Genomic DNA, 20,770 nt, shown 5'->3' with positions numbered 1-20,770 from the left:
ACCCCCCCCCACAACCCAGTCACCAGATGCAGACAAAGCCCTGGCACACGGTGGGCCGCTCTACAGCTCTGAGCGCACCTTACCGCCTTGTCCTTGGCAGACTCTTCTTGGCTGTGGGGGGGAAGGAGGTTTGGCCAGTGACCTACCTGCTCTCACTGGTTTCCTTCTTCTCTCTTACGCGCAGCCACTTCCGGAGCAGGAAGCGCTTGCGGCGTGGGGAGGCGCTGGGCGTCGAGCAGTTGGACCAGGGGGTGTCCTCGTCGCTCGAGGGGGTGATTTCGATGGAGGGAAGCTGCAGAAACTCTTTGCTGGGGGAAGGCGAATCCTGATACCTGCCAGCCTCCAGGCTCTGCTCCTGCACGTTCTTCATCCGCCTCATCTTGAGGCGCCTCCGGCGCAGGGTGGGGGTGGACGAACTGGACCAGGCGCGGCCGCACTCCACCACCTGCTGCTCTGGGACTTGCAGCGCCGGGAGCTGGAGGGTCTCTGTCATATTGGCAGCTGGCATTAGATCCCCTTTCTCCTTCCGCTCCCACCCCCAGGCTGACTCTGCCTGACCTTAGTGCAAACCACACCACACGGCTACAGCTTGCCCCTCTCCTCCCTTACCCAGCTCAGCATGTTTCCTCTCCCCTCAAGTCAGAAAACTTGACTCCTCAAGTGCTTTCATTTAACGGGCAGGGGATTCAGGCCCTGGACATGCCACGAGCAAAGCTACTGTCAAGTTTTTCTTTGTTTCCCTGGCCCCTTTCTCTCTGAGAAACAACTTCTCTCCCCTGCCTGGCCTCTCAGGGCAGCAAGCTTAGCATCAGAGCGAGGGGTTGCTGGCGACGGCTGGGCTCGCGTTTGGCTTTTTTCATTCCACTGCCAGTGCTTTCTCCCCTCTTTGCCTAAGGTTGCCTCAGGGAAAAGTCTCCTGGAGCTGGGCTGGAAAACTCAGCTGTGCATCTTCTGGAGAGACCGAGCAAGCGGGGAGCGGCGTGGAGCTGTGAGGAGGTCAGAGAGAGAGAAAGAGAGGGAGGAAGCAATGACAGTAGATAAAATCAGGAGTCCACAGCAGAGGCGGAGGAGGAGGAGGAGGAGGGTGTTTGCTTTCTGTAGCCGATCAGACATGCACAGGCAGCTGCTGCAAGTGTAACCGCGCACACGGTCCCAAGGGACGGGGTCTGTATTACCGAATACACCGCGGCTGCAAATCAGGCTCATGAAAATGGGTAAAGAGAGGAAAATAACTTTTCATACAAGCTGATTGGCCAGGCTCCCCCACGTCCCACCTTCCTGCTTGGACGTCCCACCCGGCAGAGGGAGGGGAAGGAGCCGACCAGGAGTGCCAACCTTATTGTGTGATCAATATGCTTATACTTGCCTCTTTCAAAAGCACAGGCAGAAGGGAGGAGAGGGGAGGGTGAGAAGAGCAGTAGAAAGGTGGCAGCAGCAGCAGCAGCAACAGGTGGCACTAAACCCGGGGGCCGGCTGGCTTGTTTAGCTGGGGCTGTGTGTCAGGGAGAGCTGACAAAAGAGAGGCTGCTTCCAAAATGACACACCGCAATACACGGTCTCAGGTTTTGGAACCAACAAAGACAGCACACAGAGACAATCAGACATGCAGGACAGGCCGAACAGCGAGAGCAAGCCCTAAGACACACGGACGATTCCCGGGCACGGACTGCCCTGAGCGGAGAGGGAGGTATCTACCGAGGGTTACGCACCTGGGGGTGAGATGGGCAGATGGGAGAGCTTCCCAAAACGTCAGCAATAAAACCAGGATGCGCCGTGGCAGTCCAGTTCCCCCATTCAGCTCATCGAGGATTTGCCAAAGGGTTTTGAGCAAGGCTGGACTAAGCCACGGCATCACGTGAAAATCGTAAACTCGGTAGACTCAGCTGTGGTTGGGCTTCAGATCGCAGAGGTGCGAACAGTTCCAGCAAACCAAATAATACAATAATCGTCACTTTTTGGTTCAACTTACAACAAGGTGTTTGTCAGTATTTTCAGAGATGTGAAACGTTGGAAACGTTCGCTCCGGGTCAAGTCCACATCCAGGCCAGAATGAGACAGCGGGTTTCTCTGGAGCTTTCTTACACGTTTTTGAAAAATTCAAGCACAGCGGATTTCAAAATAATTGTAGTTTCAAATAAAGTAAAGGTTTCACTTGGCAGCAAAAACTTGTCACTGGGCTGGAATATGGACTGCATTCACATCACCTGACAGGTCCCATCCAGTGGGATGGGAAACCACAGGCCTGGAGACACCCAGGACTGGATCTGGCAGGCGAAGATCTTAGATTCAAGCAAACCCCAAGTTGTAAAATCCAGATCCAGAAATCAGTTAAGATGCAACAAGTGAGACCATTCATGGGACCAGTGAGTGCAGACACTTGTAAGGGGAAGATGTGTGCTAGTGGGAGTGTGGGAAGCAGGGGAAGGGAAAGAAGGATGTTTGCTGGTGCTAAAAAGCCGCTCAGACCTATGGGCTGGTACCTTGACATTACTTTCTTACAATACATGGTCTTCTTTTAGTCATTGCTCCTTCTGATGGTTGAGAGTTTGACTTGGAGTTTATGTGAATTCTGTATTTATCCATGGGATCTAACTTACACACACACTCACACCTACACACTCAAAAGGCCTTCCATGAACACCCGCGTCTCAAAAAATACCATAAAACCAGCTATTTCAAATAAGAAAAACATCTGGGCTTCCAGAGTAAACAAGAGATTCAAAGGTTTGTTGTTTCCTTCCTGGCACAAGCAGCCGCACACTACAGCTTCTTTACACAGATTAACTGATACTTTCACTTTTTCTTCCAGGAAAACCGAGAAACCTGAACCAAGAGCTACCCGAGAAGTGCAGCGACCTGCTGTAATAACTCCCAGAAAGTCACCTTGCATTCAGCACCCACCTGTGTAATGTGTTCTAAAATATCTTGAAACCCAAAGCTTGCAATACAGACCCAAGGGTGCTGTTTGCAAGCGAGGCCTGCAGCTCAGCTTAAGTCTGTTTTGTCTTATTTCATAGGGCTTAATTCAGCAAGGAACTGGGGTGGGTGGGGGGACATGCATGAGAATTTAATCCCCAAAATTTTGCTTTTGGCCTAAGCTCCAGATCCCTCTGTGCTTACTACTTATGTGCTGCAGTGTGCAAATGAGCATGCTGTTCGGCAGCCATCCTTAACAGGTTTTTGTGCTGTATGTATTAATAGGTCAGATTCCCTCGGGAATCTTTTGAGAGATGTACAAGGGTCTCTTCTTTGGGTATTGCCTTAGGGACAGGAAGCCCAGGTCAAGAAAGTCCAGGGGTGGAAACTGCTTCATTTCCATCCCTCTTATACTTTCCCACTTCAACAACAAATTGTACCGAGCACTTTACACTTTCTAAACACTGCACAAACATTATCTAATTAATCAGCAAGAGACTTGGGCTACCAGCGCTCAGGGCAATTATATGATCAGCTGGAAATGACTGCTTATTATTTCTTCGGGCAGGAAGAATGCCCCCTTCATGCGTCTGCACAAGCAGAGAAGCAGTTCCCCCCTCGCCGCAAGGATTCAGATCAGCCTGCAGCTCTCTCCGGGTGACTAGCAAGATTTGTCCTGGCACAACACCCGGTTCTCTCCCCCGCCCAAAATCTCTCTAAACATGATACCGGATCCTTCGCCATGTGACAAAGATTCCTTGAACACAGAACTCCTCACTTCAGGCCAGGAGAATCTCCTTGCCAGGGAGGTATGACCGGTGGACTATATATACAGCTCTGAGATCCTTAACTACCAACCAGAACATGGGGCTCGATTATTTTTTTCTACAGACCGGCATCAATACTGGGACAAAGTGCATTCACTTTGGCTAAGGATGAACCATTTCTTGGCCTAACTCCTGCTCAAACACTCCAGGGTTTGCACCATGCTTAAGAGAAACTGGGGTAACAGAAGCAAAGAGGGAAGATGAAAAAACTTTACTGAGGTCCTCCTCCTTTTAATGCTAAGTTTTTCACCGATTGCTAAGCATCACTTTTACGTTCAAAGCTTCCCAGTCATTTTTATTTTGGACAGACGACACTGGACACCTGTTTGATGCTCTCTGAAAAGTAGAGGTTACGTAACAAGACAGGCAGCTCAAACTGCTACATCCGTGGCATGAACTTGTACCAGCCACAAGCTGAAATTCTTGCTGTGCAAAACACAAGGCAAGAATATATTGCTCCCTAAAGAGACTACCTTGGCAGTGCTCGCTCCCTGGTCAGTGATGGGTTATGTCGGGAGTGTTGCCTGACACCAGAGAGGATTCACTGTTTCTATTTGGTGTAGTGCAGAGCAGTACAGCACAGCTCTGAGATCCTTAACAACCAACCAGAACATGGGGCTGGATTATTTTTTTCTGCAGACCGGCATCAATACTGGGACAAAGTGCATTCACTTTGGCTAAGGTTGAACCATTTCTTGGCCTATCTCCTGCTCAAACACTCCAGGGTGTGCAACATGCTTAAGAGAAACTGGGGTAACAGAAGCAAAGAGGGAAGATGAAAAAATTTTACTGAGGTCCTCCTGGCCGGTGTGTGCAGGCTGTGTCTTCCACTTCTCCTAAACAAACATTTTTGCTAAGGGAGGAAAGCAGAAAGGCACGGACATAAAATACAAGAAAAAATAGTCTGTGGATTCAGACTCAGTTTGCAAATACACAGAACTCCCCAAACCAGTTCAGAAGCTTAGCAAACCCTTCCTGTTCAGAAGGTCTGTTCTTTCTGTACTTTGGGAAATCGTTTGGTTAAGACAAGGAGACTAGTCATAGTTTTCAGGTCAAGCCCATCTTTTACCTCCCCACCAAGTTGCTAAAAAGTTTAGCTTGTTGAACAGTCCCCTCCTGTGCACACACCTCAAAACCTGCAGTTTTCACACCCGCCTAGGAATCCTGCCCTGCCTCAGCCAAAAAATTCATTCTTGTCAGAACATATTTTGAAATCCAAAATTCAGCCTCCCACCATGCACCGGGCGGTTTTCGATGTGGACTTGCACAGCACGGTTGTGAATGTGAAATAAAAAGTAATAGAAAATTCATTTTAAAATATTTTGCACTTTTCAGGATCCCAGTAGGCTCCTCCTTCTGTACAAAAGGCCAGCAACAACTTTCAGCCTAGAAATACTTCTTTAAAAATGAAGCTTCTGAACTCCTTCCATCTACCGAACCTAGAAGTACCTTTATTTTCACCTACAGTTAGCATTTGGGATCTGATTTCCTGTGCACACAGACACAGGTACTGTTTCAGGAGATGGAGGTTCTGGTCCCCATTCTGCAGCAGATAACCAGGGTCACCTTGGGCAAGCCACAAATTGTTTCTGTGCCTCAATTTCCTCACTTGGAAAAAAAAGGGAGAATGCTACTTCCTGCCCTCTAAATGACACAGGAGCCTGCCTCATCTGGCAAACAATCCCTGGACAAGTCCAATTCTTGTCTCATGCCATAAAACCCTTCCCCTGTGAAACATGAAGGATGATGAAAGGTAAATTCCTTAATAAATATGAAGCACCCAAATGCTACACTGATTATAACGAAAAAGGCAATTAAGCAATAATTGCAAGGAATAATTGTAAGTAAGAATTGCAAGTAAGCAATTCTTGATGGGTTGTTATGAGCTGTCCATTCTTGCTTGCTTTCATTCCCATAAAAAGATATGCTCTACCCCTTTAAAGCACTTAGTAGCAAACAACAGTTGCTCCCACTTGAGCACAGAGCCCGTTTTATTTTGGTTATAGGATACCGGACACCCACATGTGTTATTCTCCGTAACCCAGAGCCTGTGTTATGAGACAGACTCCACAAACTTCACAGGCCGTGGGGTGAGAAATACCAGTCACAGGCCGAAATTCTTAGTGTGTCACAAAGCACGATGGAAATATATCTGCCGCCCCTATATCCCCGCTCCGTCATGCTTGCGACCGCGTTTATCCCACTGCTTTTGACACGGCCTGATCCTGAGGCATCTTGCATTGGTCATGAGAACTTCAGAAAAGTAGCACCTCTCTGGATTGGGCTAAATCTGATGTGAAATCTCATCCCAAATCAACACCACGAAGCAAGGAAGGAAAGGAATACCGGCAAATGTTATAACAAATGTAGTCTCTGCCACATGTTCAGAAAGTAGGGTGGGTTTTCATTACTCCCTGATCAAAGCTAATAAACACACATTCAATTATGTCTCCAGCCAGTAAGAAAGCAGCTTTCAGTACAAATTGCCCAAATTGGACTTTATAAATAAGCTGCCCTTTGTCTGGCTGAAGATTTCAATGGGTCTGTCTTATAAGTCAATAAGAATCAATCAGGTCAATAATGGGATAGTAGGCAAGTGCCACTTTGCCGCAGCAGCCCTCATTAGATAGTTATTATGCCTTATTTCAGGATGCCACAGACTGTGATCTAAGCGCAGCATTGAGGTATGATCAATGCCTCCAGCATTATGTCCCATGAATGCCTTGCAAATGAATTAGCCTTTATTCTCTGACACCGCTCTGTTGTACTGTCTCTCAGAAACACATAACTCAACATGTGTCTAGCTCGAAAGCAACATACAAGTGTCTGCGCTGTACAAGGTCAGATAGGCATTGGCTTTAGAACTGGAACATAAGTATAATGCTTCCAGGGGGTGTAAATGTCCACAGGAGATGGGCATTTGATGTACTGCACAAGCCCAAGTGATTCTGAAACCAGGGCCACAGGCTGAAAGCTCATATTCTCACCCCAGAACTTGCATCCATGTTCAAGGTCAACAGTATTCCACTTCCAGCACCAAAACTCAAACACTGAAAGTGCTAAAGAAACAAGCCAGAAACAGGCAACCATGGGCTTAAACATCTTTCTTCCAATGCCTTAAAACTGATCCCAAAATATAAAACTCAGGGAATGCTTATTGCATGGTTTTCCCACCATTGGCCCATGAAGTGGTGAAAGCAAGCTGAATGCCAGCGACGCTTTCTTCTGAGATGTGAGTTATAACCTACTCTAGTCGACGATACCTAACAGGAGTTTGCATGTTTGTAGCCCTCTAGCTAAAATAAACAGCTCTTAAGTCATGGAAAGCTGTGGGATGGGAAGGATTTTTGCACATCGTGATTAGCTGACCACACTTGACTCTTGACCTTGTGCATCGTAACAACCTCAAAGTCCTTCCGTACGAATCAAAAATGCCCTGACTGTTTTCATTCATCATTCAATTCAAACAGAACGTTCTTCATGTTGTTCTTGGTTTTGTGTCTTGTTGTTGTAGTGACATAATCCGTTCCTTTTAAGGTAAGCTCTTTGGAACAAGCTTTGTCCAAATGAAATGGGATAGTTGAGCATTTCAAAGGTCATCAGGCACAAAAATGAGGCCACCTGGTCTCATTCATGTGACCACTGTAATCTCATCACTTTCTAATAGCAATCCATCATGTAGATGACAGCAAACCTCAAACCCTGGGCACCTAAGAGCCTCCCCATGCAAGTCTAAGCTGTTTTCTGCGACTGATTTAGTTTTGGAGTACCTTGCAAATTGGGCTGCTTCTGCTTGGGTGTTTGTACAGCCTTAGGCATAACTATGCTTCTCGGTGTATCTCACATGCATGGGATCCAACCCTTCTCCCACCTACACCTGATGGACCCCAGGTCAAAATGGGTACGTTCACCATTTCCTCTGGGTTTCACTGGTGAGATGGAGCTGAAATGTGCCACAAACTGCATGCAAAGGCCAGGCCTTTGTAGACCCTGTAAACATAACATAAAGCATCCCTCGCCCTAAGATCCCTCATGGCATGCTTCTGCAATCTGGCAAGGCAGCCTTCCCACAGTGTTTCCTTAGGGACTTGTGTTAGTTTTTTACCAATCACATGCAATAAGCAGGAGCGACTCTCTTTGGATTTCCTTTACCTGTACAGCACTTTCATAATGGGTCACAGCTCACAGCACATACAATTAATCAGAGGGGAACCGGCTTGCAAGTACAAAAGGTCTTTGAACAGCACATTCTTTCCTATTCAGCCAAAATATCTGCTTCACTAACTCAGGTCAGTAAAGTCTGTTGCATTTAAGCCAGCTCTGCACATGAAGAAAAACACACACCAGCTCCAGGAGGGACCCCAAGGCATATTTGTAAGGGTCCTGACAACACCATTGGGGGCTGCTTTGCCCTCAGTTACCTGAAAAGTTGTGCCCTGTGCTCATAGCTATCCTTACTGGTTTGTGCATCCCTTAACTTTAGTCGAACACTGGGATCTCATTCAGGCACAATAAACTCACCCCACCTGGTAAAGCTGTATATATACGGAGTATCGGGGCTTTGGATTCTCTCTCTTGCCCTGTTGCATTGGGCAGAAATCCCATTCTGACCCTGAGCAAACTTCCTGATGAAAGTTTCTGTAACCCAACACGTTTCCAAGAAAAGTTTCAGTTTTCCAATCAGCTCAAACAGGAACATGGGAATTGCCAGACTTCAGCAGACCAGAGCTCTGCCTAGCTCAGCGTCTCATCTCTCATCGTGGCAAGTCTCACATGCTTCGGGAAGCAGCACAGGAAACTACCGGCGCAGTTCTGGGATGGCCTTCCCCTCTTCCCTCCTTCCCCACTGCCCTTCGCCTCCCTGCCCTGCTCCCCTGTGAAGGTTTCTTCCTCATCCTAATCGGTTAGCAGTTGGCCAATGCCCCAAAACATCAAACCCTCTTGCCCCAAATGCTCTCTTTCGCCTCCTCGAGAAACGGCCAGTGGAGCATTTCTGAGTCTGGTGCAAAAATTGCCGAAAGAGCACAATTACTCACAGCTTCACCCTGCCCAAGGGAGGGTGGAAACCTCTAAAACTAGCTCTGGACTCCCAGGAGCCACAGCTACAGAAGGACGCCGAAGGTTCTTTCCTACAATGGGTAAATTCATTTAGAATAAGTGTATAGAAATTGCTTCATAAATACCAGTCCTGTCCATCATCTCTCCATTATCCACAGCCTCAGCAGCAAGGCTGTTAGAGCCTATTTCCTAAATTAGATAAACGCCTGAGGAAAAGTGTCATTTCTCTTCATGATCTCCCTCCAAATGGGGCTATTTGGGAAATGCTTCATGGACAAGTGAAAAATATCTGCTCTGGCTGGTTTTTGTCATTCACACTTATGATCCTACACTTGCTCTTGCAGAAATACATGTCTGCAGCAAGGAGAGCCTCTTTCCCCAGTGCATGGTCCACATACATGCAGCATGTACACCTATAACAAACTTCCCCACTGCATGCATCTAACCCACCCAAATGTCTGTGCACTCTTCAAGGAATAAGTCTGTGCTATGAAACTCATGCCTGTTGGATTCATGCATGTAGAACAGAGCACGCCAGCAATGTAATGGTGATGCACAAAGCATACCGCATACATTGAACACATGCTGTGTCCTGGCATACAAGGACTGGTATGTGTATACGGTCTGTCTGCGCAATGCACATGTCATATGACTAGAGTATATGGCACCTTTGTCATATATATGCTGAACAAGAACATAGTACATACTCTGTGTGTGTGTGAAGCACTCGTGTTATATATATATATATATATATATATATATGCTGAACATATATATAGGAGGCGCTATTTCACTGTCAGGGTGGCTAGGACCTGGAACCAACTTCCAAAAGAAATGGTGCTGGCTCCTACCCTGGGGGTCTTTAAAAAAAGGCTGGACGAACATCTGGCCGGGGTCGTTTGACCCCAGCATCTTTTCCTGCCACGGCAGGGGGTCGGACTAGATGATCTCCTCAGGTCCCTTCTGACCCTACCAACTATGAAACTATGAAACATAGTATATACTCATGTTACATATATATATATATATGTATGTATATATGCTGAACATAGTATATACTTTATATGTGTGTGAAGCACTCATGTTGCATATATATATATATATATATATATACACATATATGCTGAACATAGTATATACTTTATGTGTGTGTGAAGCACTCATGTTGCATATATATATGCTGAACATACTTTATGTGTGTGTGAAGCACTCATGTTGCATATATATATATATATATATATATGCTGAACGTAGTATATACTCTATGTGTGTGCGAAGCACTCATGTTGCATGTAGGAAACAAAAATTGTGCGTGTGTGTGTAATGTATTTGACACGTTAGACTTAAAGGACATACTACATTCATGGTGTTTATAATAAGGGTATAATACAGCTCATGCCATAGCCATGAAGCATGCCTTGCACCGGCTGTACAAGGCTTTCCTACTACATACTCTTATTTTTCCAAGATCACCCTTTGTCAAGACATTGTCATTTAAAGCTTGTTTGCTGAAACTAGCCATCCCTGTGATGTATCGTGTGCTAAGGCAAAAAGGGACTGAGTTGCCTTTCTGCTGGGGCTGCAGAGGAAAGAGAAAAGCAATTTAAAAGTACCTCTATACTGTATTCAGGACAGATGCTAGCAACGCCCACCCTTAATGGCTTGACTAGACTCAGTGGGATCAGGCACATCAGTGAATTGTAACAGGCCCTTTACCAGTGGCTGCAAATTGGAAACCTCACTGAGTCTCTCTCACTCCGTACTGATAGTGCCTAGAAACGGCTACTCCTTGTTTCCAATAGGTGTCTTTGTGAAACAGATGAACGCTACAGTCTCCTTTTGTTTTCCAGTGGCCAAAAGTCCACTTCCCAAAAGCCCCCTCCATGTTTCTCACCAGTGGTCTCATGGAAAGGCTCAGCGAAGCAAGGTCAATGATTTTATGGAGGCACTCCGTCATGGTCAGGGCTGAGGCACACGGCAGGGAAGCTTGTGCTAGCAGCGCCTGGGCTGTGCTCTATCTGTTTTATCTGTCCCCCGGGCTAGCACACCAGTGCCAATCATAACTGCTAAAACCAACATTCCCGTACTCTCGCTTGCTTTTGTTTGCCTTTCGTTACAAAAGCAGCGGCACAGACAGGCTGGTGACATTTCTTCAGCTCTCTTGACTCTTAAGCAGCGTTGGAAAAATCATATTTCACACTTCAGCACATTGCAATTTTGTTCAACAAGTGTATTGGATTTGCCTTCTGCTAATTGGTTTTATCTTTCCCATATATCATATTTTATACCATGCAAATGTTTCCTCAACAGCACCCGCAGGATTGCAAAGCAATATAAAATGTCTTTGGTGAGCGGAACCATCTGAAAACACTTTCTGTTTTGTGATTGCCCAGGAGACATTGAAATGCAGTCTAAAGTGTGGAGCAGAAGGGTGTCAGGGTTCCCAGTGTCTGATCTCAGGGCTCCCCTGGGAAAAAAGTCATTTCACATCTCTGCTATCACATCTCTTTCCCCCCCTATAAAAGGGGATGTTGGCACTTGCCGACTTTGCAGAAGGTGGAAGAGCTTAATTAAGGCTTGCTTATATAAGTTGCACTGAGATCCTCAGATGAAAGTTGAAATAGGCCAGAGGCCTCTGAGCCAGCAGGGCTGAAAACAACACATTCCTCAATCAGCAGGAGCAACTGTGACAGCAATCAAGCCAACATACTTCATGATATGTCAGATAAGCCATATGATATTGTTTCTTTTCCCTGATTGAGGCTGAAGCATCTAAGCGAGTAGAAGGGGTTGCCAATTTAAACACCCATTTCAGCAAACGTTTGCACATCGGACTTGGAAGTTAACTTGCCATGAGTATTCCCTGTGGAAAATTAACACATAGGGCGTGTGGAGTCTAATCACAGCTAATGCGTTTAAAAATCCTAACAACTTTTACCAGGCTTGCTTTGTTTTGCATTATTTCCCTGGCTCTAATTCTTAGCTGGCAACGTTACATATTACATTGGGTTATTCCTTCCTCCTCGCGGGTTTGAACTCTACCTTGGGGGCCCCGCATCAGGAAAAAATCTGCTCCAGTTGCACCTTAAAAGGCTGCTTTAATAAAGCAGCTTGTGTGGGCTTTTGGGGATTCCTGGCAAATGTCATGCCAATCACCACACACTAATCCGACCCTTCATGAAGAAGAAATGTAGGAATTATTTAACTCTGAAGTAGAAGGACTTCAAAATCTCACGTGTCTCTAGTACCGTGATGAATGCACCAAGTCTGGCCCACACATCCTGGGGAGCTATTTGTAATCACCGGGGGATCATTTTTATGGCCACTTTTATAACCATTGGCAGAATGCCCTTGCCCTTTCTCAGGGATTGTATTCACCACGCAAGATCACACTGTCAGCGTGGTCCCCAAGCTTGCAGCATGGTCTACCATGGACAGGGGAGAAATGACAGAGGGGACAGAGCATCACTTTGCTAGCTGCGCTGATATAAGCTCCCTGGAGCAGGGATTGTTTGACTGGGTCCATAAATAAAGCCCTCAGGCACTACCACACCACAAGATGTTAATAAAGATACAGCCGGCATCTGGAAAGCTCAGATCAGGACACAAGCAAACTCTGCGGTTCCAACCAGCTCCACTGCCATGACTTCTCTATGCATCTGAGCTGGCCTCAAAAACAGTTCTCTTTACACCTCTCTTCTCCCAGTTTACTGAGCTGTAAGTGCAACCTCTGCTCCTCAACCCTTACCATCTCCCATCAGGTTTTTGGGTGGACAACCCAAGAGACCTTTGCCCACATGCACTGCAATGACCCCCCTCCCCTTCTCTCTCTCTGAGATTCCCTACCAGACATATGGTAGTAATGGGATACAGCTGCAAAGGGACTCCCTGCCAATAGGATCCTGCTGCTCTCTAGTGGCTAAGGAGCTGCAGCAGTACCGCTGCCTGCATTCATTGCAGTTTAACTTACATGAAGGAAGTGCCTTTAAATTCTGGAAAGTATCTTTGGAAGCAAGGAGTTCTGTTGGCCTAATCTTGTAACTTGCTGACTGTCCTCAACTCCCAATGTAATCAGGAGGCATTGAGTCCACTGAGCACATCTCAGCATACTACCCTGCCATGTGGATCTGATCACACAGGAGCCCGGTGACCCCTTTCCCCAGCCAAAAGGGCAAAAGTGCAGAGCTGTTCAGGAGCACAAGACCTAGGCTGTAAGCAAATCCCATAGTCTGAGAGATCTGCTTGCCGTCTGGCCTGTGAAGCTTAGGTCTCTTCTGCATCCAGTACTCCAGCTTCTCATCTAGGGGTTCTTCCATATCAGCAGTGTCAATGTTAGCCCAGGGACGAGCAGTCTTCCCTGGGGTGGCTTAATTCCAGCAGGTGCGATGACTACTGTGCTTCTTGCCTCAGGGTACAGGATGTCCTGAGGTTTTATGAAATGCACTTGCAGAAGAGAAAAAGGTTATGAGTAGGTGTTAGCAGATCAATGAATGATCTGACACAGAGGAGATATAATCAGCTGAGTGCGCTATGGCTTTGCCCAGCACCTTTGTTTTCATTAGTAGGTGGTAGCTACTCTTTCATCATGAGAGATTTTCATAAAGTATTATCCCGGGGAGACATTCAGGGACACAGATGAAGGACTCGGTGAGCACAGCAGGGCAGTTCTCAGACAAGTCGGCAAGGCCTGCGACTTAACATCTGTTGAAGGGTGACATGAATTCCCCTGTAAACCCAGTGAATTCAATGCAGATATAGCAGGCCACAATCTAGCCCTTCAGGTGTATTTTTACCTCTTTTCAGAACCTAAAACTATTGCTCATTTCTTTGCCTCTCTGGGAAACAGGGCCTAATGAAGCCCAAACAGCAAGGCTGGAGGAAGGAATCCCATCAGCCGGCACTTGCAGTATTTTTGTGAAAACTCATTGTCAAATTATGAGATTCTTATAAAAAAGAAGAAAAGCCAAGAAGTGGCCAGAAATGTCATCTTGTCAATAAGGGCTTCAAAAAAAATTAGGAAAATATATTTCCTTCCTAATTCTGCTTAACAGGCAGGAGTAGCCAGATGGATACAACACAGACAGAGACTAGGCCTGGGTCAGGGCAGCTGGAGTTTACTTCCAGCTCTGCTACTGATCCACTGTATGGCCCTGGGCAAGTCACTTCACCTCCCCATATCCAAGCCTGACCCTTCATAATGTGAGAGATGTAGTTATCTGTGTTAGTCCAAAGACAAGTGAACTTGCCGCTCCACCATACATGCCATCGCTTGCTGACAGTGTGCCTCTGCTGTCTACACTGGAAAGCCTGGGTGATCTCTGTGTGACAGAATGAATGAACACAGCTCTGTTATCAGCTGCAGGAAGACATGCAAGCCTCTGGCCACACACTTTAACCTCCCTGGACACCCCATTGCTGATCTGAGGGTGGCTTCTCACAGCATTCCTGTATAATAGCCAATTAAATGCTCATAGCTATCTTGATGCCTTAAGACTATTTTGATCAACACATTTTTATCTCAACAGTAGGCAGTTCAATCTCACTGCTGAGTGAGAGAGCAGCACTGCTGGTATAGAGATAGATATATAGATAGGGGAAGCAAAACAGCTTTAATATCACTTCTTGCCTACCCCTTGTGTCTCTATTTTGTTGGCAAGCTTTTTGGGGCAGGGACCCTCATGCTTTTTGCATGATTAATGCTTATAATACCTAACAGAACATGGCTCCAAACTTTAAACTTCTAGGTCCTACTGTCATAGCAAAAAATAAAAATAGTAAGGAGCAATGCACTTAAACCCCAGGACACACAAGGGCTGACCTGCAGGCAGCTGGTCTGCTTACCAAAGTTTTGTAAGGCTCTAATTCTTGGTCACAACATTATCCAAACCAGGAGCAGCACCTGAGTCGACATCCCCTGAAGAAATGAAGCCCATAGCTGCCTCCCCTGTGCAGTCTTTGATTTGATCTAGATACAGCTGCCATTCATTCTTCCCTGCAGGGAGTCCTACTCCTGCTTCTTCCCAACCATCCACTGTCTGACCTGAACACACAGTGGCACTTACTATGAAACAAAGTTTTAAATGAAACAGGTATTACTATTTTGGGGTCTTTTATCACCACTCAGCATCTTCACGCTGCCTTGGATAAAAGTGTTCAACGGCATCTCTTTAAATACACAACCAAAACCTAACAAAGGGGCTAGGACAGAAACCCCCCGTGACGGGGAGCTGAGGAGGTGGAAGCCTAGCACAGCACAAGATTTCTTTCCTTCTTTAATGTGCTGAATTCTGGCTATTACCTACTTTGCATGAATCAGTGTCTCTGCTGTGAATAACATCTAGTAATTAAATCTAAGGCACAGAGCTTGCATTAGAGTCAGACTTGGATCTAAAATAACTAAGAGGCTTTATAATTAGGCATAATTAAAAAAAGGTACCGATGACAGCAGTGTGGAGGCCTTCTGCAAAGCTCTCCTATACCCGTTCATTGGCAGTTATTGTACCACAAGACTTTCCTTGGGCCAACATTTCATCTTTTCAATTTGTATTAAAAATGCATTGCAGAAGAGCTCATTCACTATTCACTATTTCAACCTTCTGGCAAAAGGATATCTGCAAATCGTTCTCCGTCTGCGGATGGATCTATGCAATGTGTCAAGAACATTCAATACCTGAGATGTGTCCATTTTACACATGGGTCACAAAATGCTGTTTCATGGATCCCCACGATGGGAAGGAGCCCTCTGGCCATCAAAGCAGAGCTGGTACTCCCATCCCAGGGCTGCCAGCCTCCTCTCAGCAGTGGATCACATGGGAACAGCATGAATAGCTCTGCTCAGCTAGTGGAGGATTCACATCAGCAAATAAACTTTAGAGCAAACCTCAGGGTGCTCTAAAATGTGGCTGGACTGAGCACAATTACAGTCAATTAGGGAGTCATAATTAGTATCCTTTCCCCAAGCCCTGCTGCGTCATACAGAGACTGCACACAACAGAGCAGGTTCTTCTAATGTGATTTAACAGCTGCAAAGGCGGCAGCAAAACAGCCAACACCAGACAAACAGCTGCATCTGTGCAGACCAGCATGAACAAATGTGCAGCCCCCGGTCTGAGAACTTCCACTCCTTGAAAACAGACTGAAGCTTTCAAAAGCACCTAAATCACTTTGGCAACTGGTGCACAAGCAAGCTGCTGTGAGGCAAAAGGAGGCAGGGACTACTCAGCTATACTGCAGTAAACACCCATGTATCTGCTCCTATCCCATGGTAAGAGGGCTAACCTATTGCACATTAGCCTTCAGCTAACCATCAGTTTCCCACCATGCCCCTAGTTTACAGAAAATACGAGAGACTTGCTTTTCGTGGCAGACCCCACTGGTGCCAAACAGGGAACAAAAAGGAAAACCCAGCTCCAGACCCGGGGTGTAGCAGCACTTCTCTGACTCTGGTTACTAGTGGCCAGCTGCTGTCTCCAAAGATCACTCAAAGAAAGAAGCCACAGAAAGCTATCTATGGCTGTAGCAGAAGACTATGGAAGGGGGTAAATCTGCAACAGCATTAACTCCAGTGGAAATTAGTGGGAGTTAGGAACTGATTTGTCATTTGTGCTCCTGTGACTCACCCTGTCTCCCCAGCTCTGTCAATGTGGGACTGTGGGATTCCCATCATTGTGGAGTTTTCAGGTGATTTAGAAATGTAATTTCCACCGACTTTCACAGGGACCCATATCCCTGGGCCACATAGGGAATATTGAAAATCCAGCCCATACCCCTCTGCCCCCAACTTCAACCAGATATGGAAGGAGAGAATGCCCGATGCCCATTTTAAAGCACACGAGATGTGGATAAGAAGATTCGGTGGCAAGTTTGAAAATTATTACAATCGTTGCTCGCCGTTACATGAAGAGGCATGTCGTGTCTACGTAGACTGCGCAACAGTCTCATCAATCAAATCAGCCTGAGATAAGTGTGTGCTTCTCAGTGTAATAATGTCAGAGAGAGCTTGACAGATGGCCCTGTAGACTGGATCTCTCCCCACTCAAGGAAGTGAACATTTAATAGCATCTGCTTGTGAAATCCAGGTTGTGTCATGGGAATAAAATAATAACACTAAATAAAACCTATTAGTGTCTCCCCCAAGGGGGTTAATCAAACCTCTTCAAGACACTCGGATGGAAGCTCAGAAATGAAAACCCAGCTCTAGACTAGGAGGTGCCTCTTGAACTAGAGGAAAATCACAAGAAAAGTCTTAATAAGCAAGTAAGCTGTCAGCATCAGCCTGGAGATTGGGGAACCCATGCCTGACGTCACTGCTGGGTCGCATTTCCCATAGAGCGTGTGCTTTTAGGAAATCGCAGTAATTAGAGAAGCCGTGGAGTGTGGGGAAGCCTTGTAGGCACACGTACAGCTTCTCAGCAGGTGCCACTGCAACGAGTCCTTAAACAGAAGTCCCTGTACACAAAAAAAGCAAGGAGTTTTTACTCATTTTATCTTGTCAAGGAAGCAGAAGTGGAAATATGCCTGGCTCTGGGAAGACTCTTCCCATATGCTCTGAGAGCTGGAGGGGGTAGGGGAGGGGTGGGGAGAAAGAAGGGGAGGGAGACCGAGGTGAAAATGAGGACCTAACGTTCCTCATGTCGGGGAGGGCTTGATTGAGTCTCTAAGTCACAAAATTTGAATCAGAAACAAGGCTGACAGCCTGATGGCCTATGCCAATGAGTCACTGGTTCTCACTTCACTTTCCCCTATCAAAACTGACCTCGGTGTAGTTGAGGGACCAAATTCGCCACCAGCGCTGCTTCATCTGGAGTCACTCCCAGTTACGCCAGCTGTGAATCTGACCCTGTAGTCCTGTCTGCCAGTCAAGCTGGGAGAGCAAAAATTGTGAGCAGATCCCAGGCAGCCCTAAGTGAATCCTTGAAACCAAAGGAGGTGGCCGGGGTGGCCAAAGGAAAAAGCAGGGTTGAGGTGTGTAGGCAAGGGCTGACTCCAGCAGAACGATGAGTAGGGAAAACTCCCAGGAAAAGGTGGGACAAGTAGTAGATCTGCCTGTCATTGTATTGCTGGGAAGACTTGAGCATCTCTCCTGTTGCACCCAAAACCCTACCCCCTGAAGTCAATATTTGAGATAAATAGGTTCTACCCAGCATAGCAACTACTGAGCAATGTCCCGGCTCAGATTAACCCCAAATCCCACCAGTTTTGCTGGTCTGTAACTGAACTCCACATCTGCAACCAGGAGATCCTTGCTATCTCAAGAACATAAAACAGCATCGCTGCAGCAATACATTTGGAGAAACAGATACACACACACCCCCCCTGTACAGAATAATATTTGGGAAATGATCAGGATGTAGCCACTTTGGTGTCTATTTCATCACTAATATACATTGCCAATGCTCAGATTCTCCAGGGCACAAAGCAACTTAGTTCTTTTGGTGTGAACCTGGTGCAAGCCATATAGACTTAAAAAAAACCTTCCCAAAGAGCAAGGAGCAGCCCATTTACTGGTGCATTAATACCTGTTGCTAGCTGTTCAATAGCTCCAGCTATTGCATTATAATCCAGTAAGATAGTTCTGGAAACTAGAAATAAAACTAAATTACTGTTGAGTCCAAGCATGCAATTTATAACAGTGCAGCCTCATAGAAATTGGGCAAGTGAACCACTGCTTATGTTCCAGGAATGGAAGAGTATAAATCAGCCTTCAATATGAAATCTGTAGAAAAATGGAGAAGTATAGATATGAATTATTCATTCAATGTTATTTATATAACTTAAACATTGAATGAATTATTAAACAATGCAAAGCATGCACTTAACTTGTATTATAACACAACATAAACTCCCTCTTCAGATAGGACATAAATAGTACATTATGCTGAAAACAGCCACTTAAATATAGTGAGAAAACCACATAGTAATATTTTCCTTTAGGCTTTGCTTATTGTGCCTTAGCTCTAGGGCTAGCAAAAGTCTTACTTGGAATAGTTACCAACTGCATGCCATGCAGTCCCTTAAAGTACCATGAAATGCTTTCTGTAAAGGACTCGGTTCCTGCACCTCCACTCCTTTTCTGTAGTGACTTCAGCTCTTAAAATCATGATGATCAGTACTGGGATAATACAGGACCAAAGAAAAGCCCAGCTTCTGCAAGAAGTGCCAGTGGACATTCAGTGGCTGGCCGCCTTCTGAGTCACTGTGCACAGATCCCTCTCTGTTAAGCAGGGTCCTTAAGTGATGAGGAAAGGACCTCAGCACGAACCTAAAAGAGAAGCTGAAAACTATGGTCCAACTTGCTTGCAAACATCAAATCTTACTTAGCGCTGTTCACCAATAAAAGGGGCCTATCTGTCAGCCTGTATACCTCACGTGCTTCTTACTTTAGGGATGCGCCTCTCCAGTTTTAAACAGACACGGTATTCCTCGTTGCTAGCCCTGAACTTCTCCATAACGTTCCTGGGTACTGCTGCCATTTCAAGCCTAAGGTGGTTACACTGCAATGAAGGCTCGTGCATAAAGAGCTTGTGAAGTGCTGTTCTGAGTATTTTGATCATTTTCTGTTTACAAATGGTCTGTAAATAGGTTACATTCTTCAGACTCATTCACTATTTCAGCCCTCTGGCAAAATAATATCTGCAAATAATTCTCAGTCTGCAGGTGGATCTGTGCAGTGGATCAAGAACACGCAATACCTAAGATGTGTTGATTTTACACGTGGGTTGCAAAGTGCTGTTTCTGATCCTTGATTGTGTGAGCACAACACGTGGAATCAGGTGTCCAGATATGAATTGTACAAGTACTAACACAAAACTCACTTGCTTCCTCCCATACTGGCTTTAAATTCAATGCCAAGAAAGCTATTTATTTGCCAGGATAGTCACAGGATGTGATTACTGGAAGGTTGCAAATACGAAGTGGCAGTTGGGAGAGCGCTCAGATTTTCCTCCTCTCTTTTTCAATTTTCCTACCACCCCACCTTTGCCAACAATAACTGTAAATGACAACTACTAAAGAAATATAGCTATGCGGCAAGGCTATGCTTTGTTTTTTATCCCTTAGTTCCAGTATTTTATGTAGAAGATGCCAGGATAATGGCAGGGAGATCTGTGCATCAGTCACACAACTACCTGCAAACACCAATTAAAGATAAAGCAAAAGAGCCAGAGCAATAGTGAGAACACCTGAAATGAAAGCCTCAAGCAGGAAGTTTCCCTCTCATCAGGCCTTCATGACAGTCCTTGTCATACTCTTGCATGCCAATATATCTAACCAGCAGGACAGCTCTGATTTACATACCAGCTTTGTGGGACAGGTTCCACGTTGCACCTTCTCAAAACCAGAGCCCAAAGCCCTATGTGTTGGGGGAGGACGGGAAAAGTATCTATAACCACCTCTGTTAGCACTAAAGTCAAATGCCACTCAAAATCTGCCCCTGGTACATCCCCAATACCAGGGCTTATGCCGGTGGGACAATGTGGGTTTCCAGCCTACACTGTTCCAGCACCAAGGCAATTCTCCTTTGGCCCTTTGTGACTCCTAGATGCCCCTACCAGTGTAAGTTCCTCTGATGGGGGAAGTAGGAGGAAGTCTTGCTTGTTCAATTTGCAGTCTGCTCTTGCTGAAAGCAAGGGGATGCTGCACCTAGGGCAAGGGCCTCATGAAACAAGCTCTTAAAGGTTAAACTTCTTGGAAGGAGTCCACAGGTCATTCTGAAGCATGAACCCTGCTTCCTGGAAATAGGAAGGTAATAAGAAGACTGCTACAAGGGTTACAGGTCTGCAGTCACTGTTCAGTTTGCATCGCCCGAAAATTGATCATTATTTCTTCATATTTTCCTTTCTTTCCCATTTCAGCCAGTTTCATGCTGAAGACAGTTGCTGGATTCACAGCCTTGGTGATTTAATTCCCTAAATATTCACAGAAAATGCAATGCTGCCAATTTTTTTTTTGGGGGGGGCGGGGGGTGGGCT

General features: G+C 45.9%; 1 protein-coding gene across 16 annotated transcripts in view; it reads right to left on the bottom strand.

The window, feature by feature from the left end:
• The window catches only part of GRAMD1B (GRAM domain containing 1B), a 173,841-nt gene that overhangs the window by 121,639 nt on the left and 31,432 nt on the right, over nt 1-20,770 (bottom strand). For 3 of the 16 annotated variants that reach the window (XR_003093241.1, XM_025200004.1, XM_025200005.1), the window contains exon 1: nt 147-1,072. Coding sequence is in view for 9 of the 16 variants with exons in the window: in XM_025200004.1 (XP_025055789.1) it covers nt 147-508 (362 nt within the window). In the remaining 7 variants the exon portion in view is untranslated. Of the gene's footprint in view, nt 1-146; nt 1,082-20,770 lie in introns of those variants that run through there. The other 13 variants (XR_003093246.1, XR_003093243.1, XR_003093244.1 and 10 more) reach the window with 10 other exon arrangements.

The sequence above is a fragment of the Alligator sinensis genome, unplaced genomic scaffold (genome assembly GCF_000455745.1).
Source record: "Alligator sinensis unplaced genomic scaffold, ASM45574v1 scaffold278_1, whole genome shotgun sequence".
In the NCBI taxonomy this organism is placed as follows: Eukaryota; Metazoa; Chordata; order Crocodylia; family Alligatoridae; genus Alligator; species Alligator sinensis.
This window is presented reverse-complemented; position numbering and strand designations above follow the sequence as displayed.